A 14,065-nucleotide genomic window follows, 5' to 3' on the forward strand; every position below is an offset into this window, starting at 1 on the left:
GTGCAAAGATCTGGAGGCTCTGCTGCCTTCCTGGCTATGTTCTTTCCCTTCTGCTTCTCATCTGAATCCACCTTTCCCCTACATGCCTGCTAGGAGAAACGCAAAATGCCGGGACCAATATCCTACTAAGAGTAGTTCTCATCCCTGCCCATCTCATCCCCATGGTGTGCTCAGCCAGGAGCAGACACATTGGGGCCTACCTCCCTCTCCAGACATTGTTACCAGTGAAAATTATCCTGGTTTTCTTTTTAGGAGAAAAGATGTCACACAAGGGAGAACAGTCAAGCATAGCAAGGTATGGGGAAGGCGCTGAGGAGGGAACAGCCAGGCCTTCCTTCTGCAGATGATTACCAACCTTGTTACAGGCAGTTTTCCTAAGAGTATATTCTTTCCAGATAAGAATGGAATGTGGTTTCAGACAGACCTGGGGTTAAAGCCTTATATGGGTACTTAAAACAAGCTAAACCACCTGTGTGTTTGTGAGCAAGTTATTTAGCTAGTTTCAATCTCAATCTGCTCATTTATAATGTGGAGGATAATAACAGCTCTTAGGTTTGGCCTTCAGAGGAAATTAATATTTAGAAACCTCTAATGAGTACAGTGCCTGGCACATAGTGATCTCAGTATATATATCCTCTACTGATCTTGCTGTCTACCATGGAAGCTGCCACACCTAAGCTATTTTCCTCTTAGTGGAATGAATGAATCTCTTTAAGGTTGATGAGTCTTAATCGGGTGCTATGATTTTCTGCTCCCTGGACAGTAAAAGCTTTACATAAAAGAAAGAAATATTCTTTTCCTTCTTATAAAGAATATCTGTAATAGTATTATAATATGGGGCTTTAAAAATAAACTCTCCTTATGGTCATTATAACTCATAGTTAGCATTATTTAATTTTGTGATTCAATAATTAAATAGAATATATTATTACTCCTTTGTTTTCCACACATGCTAGTAGCATTATTTTTAAAAGAATATAGTTAGCATTTAAATGGTTAAAACCCTTGAAATAAGACCTAATCTTTGAAATAACATCTGAACAGGTGATATCCAAAAACTTTTTTTTGGTATGTATATTTTTTATATGGAATCTTGCAGTTCCTCTATTTATTTGGCTTTCAAGTTTACAGAATAATTACAGCTTTGAGTAAACTTGGTCACCTGTGGTTCAGAGTGGTTCTAAAAGTAGATAGAACATTTGAGGTTCAGCTTATAGTTTAACTTGGTCAAGCTGGTTCTTTGAAAAGGTAAGCAAAATTAATAAAGCCTTAACCAGACTCTTTGGGAAAAGAAGGGGGAGGGCTAAAATCAATAAAATTAGAAATGAAGAAGTTATAGCAGACACCACAAAAATATAAGACAAAGGATCATAAGAGACTACTGTAAGCAACTATATGCCAGTAGAATTGAAAACCTAGAAGAAATGGACAAATTCTTAGAATGTACAATATCCTAAGACTAAACCAGGAAAAAATAAAAAATGTAAACAAACCAATTGTAAATAGGGAAATTGAAAGTGTGATTAGAAAACTCCCTACAAAAGTCCAGAACTAGATGGCCTTACAGACGAAATCTGTCAGAAGAGTTAATACTTATCTTTCTGAAACTTCCAAAAAATTGCAGACCAAAAAATTGCAGAGGAAGGAACACTTTCAAACTCATTCTATGAGGCCACCATCATGTTGATAAGAAAACCAGACAAAGAGACAACAAAAAAAGAATATTGGAGGCCAGTATCATTGATAAACATAGACACAGAAGTCTTCAACAAAATACTAGCAGTCTGAGTCCAACAGTGCATTAAAAGGGTGAGCAAATGTAATTTATCCCATTTATCCCATGGGTGCAAAGGTATTTCAGTATCCACAAATCAATTAGTCTGATACAGTACATCAGTAAACTGAAGAATAAATTCATATGATTATCTCAATAGATGTAGAAAAGCTTTTGACAAAATGATCCACTTATGATAAAAACTCTGGAAAGGGGGCATAGAGGGAACATACCTCACATCATACTAAGCAGTGAAAAGCTAAAAGCATTTTGTCTGTGATCAAGAACAAGAAAAGCATGTTCATTCTCGCTGCTTTTATTAACATATTTTTGGAAGTTTTAGCCACAGCAGTAAGAGAAGAAAAAGATATTAAGAGAATCCAACTTGGAGAAGAAGAAGTAAAACTGTCACTGTTTACATGTAACATGATACTATACATAGAATATCCTAAAGATGCTACCAGGAATATATTTTACTAGAGGTCATCAATTAATTCAATAAGGTTTCAGGATACAAAATCAATACTCAGAAATCTATTGCATTTCTATACAGTGAATTTAAAATAGATAACCATTTTTTTGGGCTCCAAAATCACTGCAGATGGTGATCGCAGCCATGAAATTAAAAGATGTGTATTCCTTGGAAGGAAAGTTAGGACGAACCTAGGTAGCATATTCAAAAGCAGAGATATTACTTTGCCAACAAAGGTCCGTCTAGTCAAGGCTATGGTTTTTCCAGTGGTCATGTATGGATGTGAGAGTTGGACTGTGAAGAAAGCTGAGCGCTGAAGAATTGATGCTGTTGAACTGTGGTGTTGGAGAAGACTCTTGAGAGTCCCTTGGACTCCAAGGAGATCCAGCCAGTCCATTCTGAAGGAGATTAGTCCTGGGTGTTCATTGGAAGAACTAATGCTGAAGCTGAAACTCCAGTACTTTGGCCACCTGATGTGAAGAGTTGACTCATTGGAAAAGACTCTGATGCTGGAAGGGATTGGGGGCAGGAGGAGAAGGGGACGATAGAGGATGAGATGGCTGGATGGCATCACCGACTTGATTGACATGAGTTTGAGTGAACTCCGGGAGTTGGTGATGGACAGGGAGGCCTGGCGTGCTGCGATTCATGGGATCGCAAAGAATCAGACACGACTGAGCGACCGAACTGAACTGAACTGAACCAATAAGGACTAGATCCTGATTGAGAGGAGATGGGGGCCACAATAGATGAAATGGTTGGATAACATCACCAACTCAATGGACCTGAGTTTGAGCAAACTCCAAGAGATAATGAAGGACAGGGAAGCCTTGTGTGCTGCAGTTCATGGGTTCACGAAGAGTTGGACACAGCTAAGGGACTGAGGAACAACAAACCAATGAGGACCTACTGTATAGGACAGGGAACTTGGCTCAGTGTTCTATAATAATCTAAATGGGAAAAGAATTTGAAAAAGAATGGATACTTATGGGTCTAACTGAATCACTTTGCTGTACGCCTGTAACTAACACATCATTGTTAATCAACTCTAATATAAAAATTTTTTGGAAAAAAAAAATGTCATGGGTTATGATATAATAAAAGTTAGCTACCTGACATTTTATCTAAGAATGCTTGTCTATTTCTCCATATTAAATTGCTCAGCAATCATAGATAATCATTTGGTTAATACCTTTTTATACTCTGTATCCAAAATTTCTTCCTTAAAAAAAAAAAAAAACTGAATTGTTCTACCTTGAGTTAAGAATCTTTACTAAAAGGAAAATATTCTTCCATTGATTAACCAGTTTACTTATTAGCCCTCTCCCTTTTAAGAATCCTCTTTAAAAGAGTAAGTGTTTTCAGACATGCACTGTGTTCTGAAAACTTTCATGGCTTGCTTTTCTTCATTGTAGAGAGAATTGTGTGATGTGTTCATGTTTCCATATTATGGCTAACATAAGAGAACCCAAAGTGTTTCTACTTACCGGCTCACTTGTTTTGGTATGGTAATTTAAAGTTTCAAGTGTTTTAAGTTTGGAGTCAGCTGTTTAATTACATTTGTTTATGCACAGCAGTAAACCCTGAAGTGTGGTAAAATATTCTCCTCTCCAGATGTTGACCCGTCACTTGAATATTGTGGACTGGTTCTTGGTAGCCACTTCTTTCTTTTATAGTTTCAGTCTAATGGATAATATTTAGAAGTTGGATTCATTTATAGAGTATTTAATACTGAGACCTATAACATATAGGTTTATTTCTATTCAAGTCCATAACTACATGTAACATTTTTGTTGAACTAGAGGTCTCAAGAAGACCTGAATAAAACCTTTTTACTATTAGTGAAATATTACTTTACAATTACACAGAATGATTAAAAATAGAGCTTGGTATGTGCTGTAAGCTTGTAGAGTTTCTTACTCGTTATTTTACTTACTGTGCCCAGAATCTTGCATAGTGATTGGCCCATAATTGGCATTTCATATATATTGTTGAGTTCATAAATACTTAGCATATTTAGTCAAAACAACTTGTGTATAACTACTTATGTCATTATATTATTATTTTAATATTTTTCTAAAACCATCTTATACGTAAATACAAATGTTTCAGTCTTTCCTAAACAATTATTTTTTACTAGTCTACTTGGGAATGGTGTTTAATCACTTCTATTATCCTTTTCATAAATTGCAGTAATTGATAACCACTTAGAATGTCATATGTAGTATTTTAAATAGCGTTTACATATATAGCCTTAAAAAGTTCTTTAGATTGTAGCATTTAAACTTCATTTAGGTGTAGTGTTGAAAATATGCTTCCTCTTAAGTTTAATTCCTCATAGTGCTTTTAAAGATAGAAAACCTTGGGACTGAGAGAAATAATATACTTTGCCTAGGATAACCCTGCTGATCGTGGGTGATGAGCCTGGATTTGAGTCTGGCATTCTAGTTTTCAGGTCCATTATCTTAGTTACCTTGACATCACTACAATGGAAGACATAACAGAAACGGAAATAGGTAGCCTTTAGATTGGACATTCTTTCTTTTCGTTTCTGTTCTTCCTCTCTCCCTTTACTCCTTGGTTCACGCTTGAGTTTTCCATCGGGACTGTCCCTCTTTTTAAGAGTCTGTTCTGCATTCTTTACATTAAAAGCCAGTTAGCCAGTTACTCAATCATCAGGTGTTTACCGTGTACCCTTATGTGCTGACGCTGTTGTAGATGCTTGAGAAAGAGTTGTGCACACAATTCCTAACTTTTATTTAATCCGTCTAACTGGAACATCAAGTTAACATTACTTAAACATCTCTAAGATAGTACAGTAAATCATTGGCTGGAAGAATGAAAGAAATTTTATAAAGAAAGAGGAAGGAGCAAAGAGAATCAAATTGAGTCTGTACCTTATAGGCAGAGTAAGTTGGGCGAAATTGTGTGGTTCTTTATTGTTATAAATTGTATGATATCTTTGGTGTTTTAAAACTTTTGTATTTCAGACAAATAAATTAGCACACTGATATTTTAACATTCATATTTCAGAAAGTATTTAACATTGTTATTAATTATTTAACTGTGAGATAATAGATTTTATGATCTGTCGATTCTGCTACCTTTTTATTATTTTCCACACCACCAAGTTCTCACTTCCCTCCTTTTAGTTCCTTAGTTGATAATTGCAACCATTCCCTTGTCTTGCATCCTGTATTCTGTTTCACTTTCCTGCGTTCTCAAACTTACTTAGTTAAATTATGGCTTTGCTTAAATCCGATCCTCTGTGTTCCCCATCTGTACCCATGCAGCTGAATATATCTGGGGAAAAATATGATCCCCGGTGATACTTTAAATTCCAAGAGATCTTCCTGACCAAGAAATGGAAGCCACATCTCCTGCATTGCCAGGTGGGTTCTTTACCACTAGCGCCACCTGGGAAGCCCCATTAAGTTCCATTGGACCCTTAATGCCACTTAGCAGTCATGGGTATTTATTTACCTGTCTGTCTGCTTCTAGAAGGCTGTTACATATCTTCTCTTTTCTCAAAGCCCCAGTGCATCCTCATCCAACCTAATTCTTAAGGATGGCTTTACATCCTGATTCATTGGAAAAAATGGAAGCAATGAGCAGATAATCTCTACTAGCTCCTACTTTCATCTATACCCCTAACTGCATTTGGACTCCTTTACCCAATCTTCTCTCCAGTTCCATCACTAAATTCTGTGTACTCCTGACTACAGCCAGTCCCGTACTTGTTCAGTGAATCCTTTCCCTTCTTGACTATAGAAGGAAGTTGCACCAGAAATTCTCTCCTCTTTCCTGTGTCATCAAAATTACCTTCTTGTTGGATTATTACTGTCAGAATTCACTCACTTGGAAAATATTTACTGAGTGTCTGCTATATGTTAGGCAGAGTTCTAGGTACTAGGAATATGTTATTAGAGCTTACATTCTAGTTGAAGAAACAAACAGTAAATAAAAAATAAGTTAGTCATCTCATAGGAACAAAGATGGAAACATGCTATGAGAAATAAAAAGTAGAGCAGGTGAGAGGGGTTGGAGAGTCCTGGGAAAAGGATACAGATTTCAGCATTGAACATCATGGTTGAGGCAGGCTTCACTGTGAAGGTTTTCAGATTTAAGACTTGAAGGAAATGAGGGAGTTAGCTAGGGGGTTGTTGTGAGGGGAAGACTACCCAGCAGAGGCACGACTAGATGAAAAACCCTAAAGGCAGAGACTGCAGTGCATTGTGGAGGAAGTGCAGGGTGGCAGGGTAGTTGGCAGAGTGACCTGAAAGAGAGTACTAGGGGAAGAGGTGAGAAACTTCGGTGGGACAGGTTGGAGGTCCAGATCGTGTAGGACCCTTGCTGATCATCTAAAGGCCTTTGTCTTCTGTTGTCAGTGAATTGAAAACATTGCCTTTTTTTTTTTTTTTTACAGTTGTTCATTTTAAGGTTTCTGACTGTAGGTCTCTGCAGAGAGGGGCAGAGGAGAACTGTTCTAGGGTTTTGGGAATATTCATGTCAGAGACAATGATGGCTTGTTCCAAGATAGTGGAGGAAGTGTGAAGTGATACTAATGTATCTTGAAAGCGGAGTCAACAGGATTTCCAGAGTGAGATGTGAGAGAAGAAGGGACTTAAAGATGATCCCAAGGTTTTTGACTTGAGCAGCTGAAAGGCTGGAGGTGCCATCATCTGAGATAGAGAAAGCTACAGTTAGGAGGTTGGCAAGGGGAGCAAGAGTGGGAGAAATCAGGAGTTTAATTTTGATTGAGTTCAGATGTCTCTCAGAATACAGTTTCTATATTTAAGCAAATTATGTGACCTTTCCACATCTCTAAGTAGGAAGATCCAGTTTTATGGCACCTGGGGAGGTTTAGCATTGGGTGGTGAGAACCTGAAGAACAGTAGCATCAATGGAAAAGTAATGGTATATGCTCCCAGTATCAAAAAGGAAGGTCACCCGTGTTTTCAGTTTGAATGATGGAAAAAGTTAGGAAAGCCAGGTCTAAGAACAGATTTAGAGGGAAAGATAGTAGGTTGGGTTTTAGGTGTGGTTCCAATAATTCAACCAGCTAGAAATAACCATTGTATAGTTAGGCATGTGTATCATAAAACAGAGATCCAAGATGGAAAGAAATTTGGCTGAGACCATAAAAACTTGTTAGAAAAGAGGAAAAAAAAAAGCAGAGACCCTTGATGAATTATCTCTTTTAGTGTGAAAGGTGAAGAGTTGGTCCAGTGTGATTGAGGACTGTATCCTATAAAGACCCATGTAGTTGATAGTTGCTAATGATGAAACTAGCACAAAACAGATACACACTGAGAAAACACTGTTGAGTTTGTCAACTAGGGGTAAATTAGTTTCTTTTAAGAGAAAAATGTCAGTGGACAGCCCTGTCCTATTCACTCGTGTTGTCCAATACCAGATGGTAGCCCACCGGACTTCTCTGTCCATGGGATTCTCTAAGGCAGAATACTTGAGTGGGTAGCCATTAGGGGATCTTCCTGGGTGTCTTCCAGGGATCGAACCTGGGTGTCCTTCATTGCAGACAGACTCTTTACTGTATGAGTCACCAGAGAAGTTCAGGTGTATATGTAATAATATCAGCTAACATTTATTGAAAACTTAGTATGTGTCATACACTACACTGTTATATGTACTCATTATTAATCCCCTGATGGCCCAGACGGTAAAGAACCAATCTGCCAATGCAGAAGACCTGGGTTTGATCCCTGGGTCAAACCCGGGTCTTGGGAAGATCCCCTGGAGAAGATCCCCTGGAGAATGGAATGGCTACCCACTCCAGTATTGTTACCTGAAGAATTCCATAGATAGAGGAGCCTGGTGGGTTATAATCCATGGGGTTGCAAAGAATCGGACATGACTGAGCAACCAACATTTTCATTATTAATCCCCACATCACTTTTATGATGTAGGTACTCTTATTGTTTCCCCATTTAATGCTTAAAGACCAGACAAATTAATGAACTTGTCTAAAGTTTCAGAGTTAATGGTAGGAAAAAAAGATCATATCCAGGCTCTGTAGTTTTAAAAATCCATGCTTTTAGCCACTACACTATGCTCCTTTTCTTTGAAGTCTTCATAGATAATCCTTGACAGAACTCACCAACTCCCAGAGTTCACCCAAACCCATGTCCATCGAGTCGGTGATGCCATCCAGCCATATCATCCTCTGTCATCCCCTTTTCCTCCTGCCCCCAATCCCTCCCAGCATCAGAGTCTTTTCCAAGGAGTCAACTCTTCGCATGAAGTGGCCAAAGTACTGGAAGGAATGAACAAATGTTCTTTGTTCATTCCTTCCAAAGAACACCCAGGACTGATCTCCTTCAGAATGGACTGGTTGGATCTCCTTGCAGTCCAAGGGACTCTCAAGAGTCTTCTCCAACACCACAGTTCAAAAGCATCAATTCTTCGGTGCTCAGCTTTCTTTATAGTCCAACTCTCACATCCATACATGACTACTGGAAAAACCATAGCCTTGACTAGACGAACCTTTGTTGGCAAAGTAATGTCTCTGCTTTTGAATATGCTATCTAGGTTGGTCATAACTTTCCTTCCAAGGAGTAAGTGTCTTTTAATTTCATGGCTGCAATCACCATCTGCAGTGATTTTGGAGCCCCCAAAAATAAAGTCTGACACTGTTTCCATTGTTTTTGCATCTATTTCCCATGAAGTGATGGGACCAGATGCCATGATCTTAGTTTTCTGAATGTTGAGCTTGAAGCCAACTTTTTCACTCTCCTCTTTCACTTTCATCAAGAGGTTTTTTAGTTCCTCTTCACTTTCTGCCATAAGGGTGGTGTCATCTGCATATCTGAGGTTATTGATATTTCTCCCGGCAATCTTGCTTCCAGCTTGTGCTTCTTCCAGCCCAGCGTTTCTCATGATGCATATAAGTTAAATAAGCAGTGGGAGAGTTTAATAGTCCAGTTTAGCTGGGCATGTGACCAGAATGGGCAAAGGATCAGAAAGGAATATTGAGGTCAGGTTTTGAACAACCTTGAGTGAGACCATAGAAATCTGTGAAGTTGCAGTGGTTTGTTTAGAATGGAACTCTGTAGTTCTCAACTATTTACTTGTTTAAATATAAGATTATTCAAAGAGACATTTTATTTTATTTCTAGAATGCCAGTTAATGAAAACAGAACGACCAAAGCCAAACACATTTATTATCAGATGTCTCCAGTGGACCACTGTTATAGAGAGAACATTTCACGTAGATACTCCAGAGGAAAGGTAAGAAACTCATTTTTTCTATTTTGTGAAACAGCAGCAGTCAGTCTAAAGATGTATGCGTATCTGACTTGACCACTTGTAAAAATATTGGTAAAATGCTGTTCAGTTCAGTTGCTCAGTCGTGTCCAACTCTTTGCGACCTCATAAACCGCAGCACGCCAGGCCTCCCTGTCCATCACCAACTCCCGGAGTTTACCCAAATTCATGTCCATTGAGTCGGTGATGCCATCCAACCATCTCATCCTCTGTCGTCCCCTTCTCCTCCTGCCCTCAATCTTTCTCAGGATCAGGGTCTTCTCAAATGAGTCAGCTCTTCACATCAGGTGACCAAAGTATTGGAGTTTCAGCTTCAACATCAGTCCTTCCAGTGAACACCCAGGACTGATCTCCTTTAGGATGGACTGGTTGGATCTCCTTGCAGTCCAGGTGACTCTCAAGAGTCTTCTCCAACACCACAGTTCAAAAGCATCAATTCCTCAGTGCTCAGCTTTCTTTATAGTCCAACTCTCACATCCATACATGAGTATTGGAAAAACCATAGCCTTGACTAGATGGACCTTTGTTGATAAAGTAATGTCTCTGCTTTTTAATATGCTGTCTAGGTTGTTCATAACTTTCCTTCCAAGGAGTAAGCGTCTTTTAATTTCATGGCTGCAGTCACCATCTGCAGTGATTTTGGAGCCCAAAAAAATAAAGTCAGCCACTGTTTCCCATCTATTTGCCATGAAGTGATGGGACCAGATGCCATGATCTTAGTTTTCTGAATGTTGAGCTTTAAGCCAACTTTTTCACTCTCCTCTTTCACTTTCATCAAGAGGCTCTTTAGTTCTTCTTCACTTTCTGCCATGAGGGTGGTGTCATCTGCATATCTGAGGTTATTGATATTTCTCCTGGCAGTCTTGATTCCAGCTGGTGCTTCCTCCAGTCCAGTGTTTCTCATGATGTACTCTGCATAGAAGTTAAATAAGCAGGGTGACAATATACAGCCTTGACGTACTCCTTTTCCTATTTGGAATCAGTCTGTTGTTCCATGTCCAGTTCTAACTGTTGCTTCCTGACCTGCATACAGGTTTCTCAAGAGGCAGGTCAGGTGGTCTGGTATTCCCATCTCTTGCAGAATTTTCCACAGTTTATTGTGATCCACACAGTCTGTATTCCTTTAATTATTCTGTTTCTGGTATAATGAATAAATGACAGGCTTACAAAGATATTAAATCAAAACCTATAGAAGTGCTGTAAGATATACTTTTAAACAGAAGACCGAACACTTAAAATATAAGTTAAGGAGGTCACCAAACTACGTTTTAAAAATTATGTAATTGATTATGGTTATATTTGGAATTCTAGGGCTGGTGATGGCAAAACGTTTCAAATAGCGTGCCATTATGCAAGTGGCTTCCCAGAATGTTATGCTGAGAAGGATTCAGAGATTGGGGCTACACTCAGTAAGGGAAAAACATCAGGTGTGATTGGTATTAAATGTCATCATTGCTAAAGAGAGGGGTATTAGTAACTAGCACACCAACATCAGGGCTGCATGTCATCCTCCTGATCTACTATACTTGAATTCTATCTTAATATTCTTTTATCTGGTGACTCTGATACTGAGTTAAGTCCAACAACCACAAAATAATTTTTCTCCACATGTTACCATATTTGACCCAAATCAAGAAGTTGGTGAAGTTAAATGTTATTAGCCTTATTTTTCCAGTGAACAAATTAGGTCCTAAGAGACTTGTTTAAAATTTAAAACAAAAAACTCTTCCTCAAATGTGGTGAAGTATTATTTTAGTAACACTTTTTTGTCAATAAATGGTAAGTAATAAAGTATGATTGATTACTTTAGGAAATATAAGAAAAGAATGAAAAATTACTCAGAATTCTAATTCGATAACCAGACTTAGGGTCTGATAATATTTTCTTTAATGTACTTTCCCTCTGACCCAGTGCAGATGTGTAAAGGTCTTTGGTATACATAAAATTTGATATGCCCTCCCTTCCCACATACCCCTGTCTTCCCTATGCATTGCTATATGTTGGATCCTCAGTTTTCTTATATCTCTACTCATAACCATGGTTGAGCCCATTACCTTGTACCTTTCAGATCTGAGCTTAAAATGTTACATTTCCTGCAAAACCTTCTCTTATTCTTATAGATGGGGTAGGACTCCCGGCTGCATGCTTACGTATCTCCTTGTATCCATAAGCTTGTCTCCACTGTAATCTTTGATTGCCTTTTTCTTTTTGATTATAACATTCTTGACTAGCAAGTATCATATCTTCCTTGCTCATTATTTTATCTTTAGCATGTAGTTGAAGATCTGACACAATGTTTGTTGACTGGCTGAATGAATGGAACTTTTCCCATGTCAGTACATAGTCTTTGGAAATATTATTCTTAGTGGATTGTAACATCCCATTGAAACAGTGATTGATTTTGCCATTTATGTCGGCAAAGCTGGACTTAAGCCATATCTTAATGCTTTAAAATATCTAGTTTGCCATTCTTCCAATAATATCACACTACTTTTTAGAAAACTAGGAATAGAAGAATAAGGAATAAACAGAACCTGAAGTTAGTAGAAAGAGACAATAAAGACTGGAGTATAAATGAATAAAATAGAGGCAAAAAAAAAAAACTAGAAAATATCAATCAAACTAAAAGCTGGTTCCTTGAAAAGGTAAACAAAATTGAAAATCCTTTAGACAGACTCATCAAGAAAAAAAGAGAAAAGGTCAAAATAAAATTTGAAATGAAAGGGGAGACATTACAACCAAATCCACAGTAAAAGAAAGGATCATAAGAGATACTATGAACAATTTTACACCAGTAAAATGAATAACCCAGAAATTAATAGAAATGTGCAATCTTCTAAGACTAAACCAACTAGAAAGGAGTATATGAATAGACCAGTTACCAGTAATTGAAATTGAATCAGTTAAAAACAAAGTAACAAAAACAAAACCTTTCTAAGAAACCAAAGTCCAGGCCAGGTAGAAAATATTTGCAAACAATGTAATCAATAAGAGCTTAATTTCCAAAATATAGAAACAACTCATATAACTCAACAACAAAGAAACAACTGTGCAATTGAAAAATGAGCAGAAGACATAAAGAGACATTTCTCCAAAGAAGAAATACAGATGACCAATAGGCACTTGAGAAGATGCTCAGTATCACTAGAGAAATAACAAATCAAAACTACAGTGAGGTGCCTCCCCCAAGTCAGAACGGATGTCATTAAAAGTGTACAAATAACAAATGCTGGAGAGGGTGTGGAGAAAAGGGAGCCCTCCTCTACTATTAGTGGGAAGGTAAGTTGTTGCAGCCACTGTGAAAAACAGTATGGGGATTCCTCAGAAGTCTAAAAATAGAATTAGCATATGATATAGCAATCTCACTCCTGGGCATATGTACATACAAAACTATAATTCAAAAAGATACATACACCTCTATGTTCATAAGAGCTCTATTCAAAGTAGCTAAAACAGAGAAACAACTAAATGTCCATTGACATACAAATGCATAAAGAAGATGTGGTGCGGTTTTGCAATGGAATATAACTTACCCATGAAAAAGAACAAAATAATGCCATTTGCAGCAACATGGGTATAACTGGAGATTGTCATACTAAGTGAAGTAAGTCAGAAAGAGACAAATATTGTATGATATCACTTACGTGTGAAACTTAAAATATGATGCAAATGAACCTGTCTGTGAAACAAAAACAGAATCGTGAACCTGGAGAACAGCCTGTTGGCTGCCAAGGGGGACGAAGTTGGGGAAGGGATAGAGTGGGAGGTTGGGGGTAGCAGATGCCAGCTTTTATATATATGATGGCCTTGCTGTACAACGTAGAGAAGTGGGTTCAATATCCTATGATAAACCATGATGGAAAAGAATATATTAAAAAAGAATGTGTATATATAAATATATATATGTATGTGTATATGTATATAAAAAACTGAATCAACTTTGCTGTATGGTAATAATTAGTATTGTAAATCAGCAGTACTTCAATAAAAATATTGATCAAAAAAAGAAGAAAGAACTATAGCCCAGTATACTTGTTACTATAGTGAATGCAAAATTTCTTAACAAAATTTTGACAAACCGGATTCAAGAAAATATGTAAAAGGTCATACGTTATGACTAAATGGAATTTATCATATAATTCAGTTGTATTAAATCTGAAAATCATCCAACTAAATTCACTATATCAGAAAAGAGAAATGACATGGTCATTTCAACAGGTGCAGAAAAAGTGTTTGAAAAACCTCCCAACACCCTTTCATAACAAAAACACTCAACTGGTTAGGAACGGAAGGGAACTTAATCAATTTGATTAAGTGTATCTACAAACAAACTACAACTTATATAATATTCAGAGGTAAAAGACTTGATACTTTCTGCCTTAAGATCTGGAACAAAATAAGAATGTCTGCTCTCACCACTTTTATCTAATATTGTACTGATGGTCTGCTCTAGACCATTACAGGGCAAAGAAATAAAAGGGAAACACACTGAAAAGGAGGAAGTAAATTACTCTCCTTTATGGACCATGTGGTTG

At 37.5% G+C, this 14,065-nt stretch overlaps 1 protein-coding gene across 7 annotated transcripts in view; it reads left to right on the forward strand.

Annotated features, from left to right (window-relative positions):
• The window catches only part of AKT3 (AKT serine/threonine kinase 3), a 281,775-nt gene that overhangs the window by 159,540 nt on the left and 108,170 nt on the right, over positions 1 to 14,065 (forward strand). For 6 of the 7 annotated variants that reach the window (XR_011560999.1, XM_070768863.1, XM_070768861.1 and 3 more), the window contains one exon: positions 9,383 to 9,494. Coding sequence is in view for 6 of the 7 variants with exons in the window: in XM_070768861.1 (XP_070624962.1) it covers positions 9,383 to 9,494 (112 nt within the window). In the remaining variant the exon portion in view is untranslated. Of the gene's footprint in view, positions 1 to 5,332; positions 5,639 to 9,382; positions 9,495 to 14,065 lie in introns of those variants that run through there. The other variant, XM_070768865.1, reaches the window with a different exon arrangement.

This window comes from Bos indicus, chromosome 16, assembly GCF_029378745.1.
Source record: "Bos indicus isolate NIAB-ARS_2022 breed Sahiwal x Tharparkar chromosome 16, NIAB-ARS_B.indTharparkar_mat_pri_1.0, whole genome shotgun sequence".
Lineage (NCBI taxonomy): Eukaryota > Metazoa > Chordata > Mammalia > Artiodactyla > Bovidae > Bos > Bos indicus.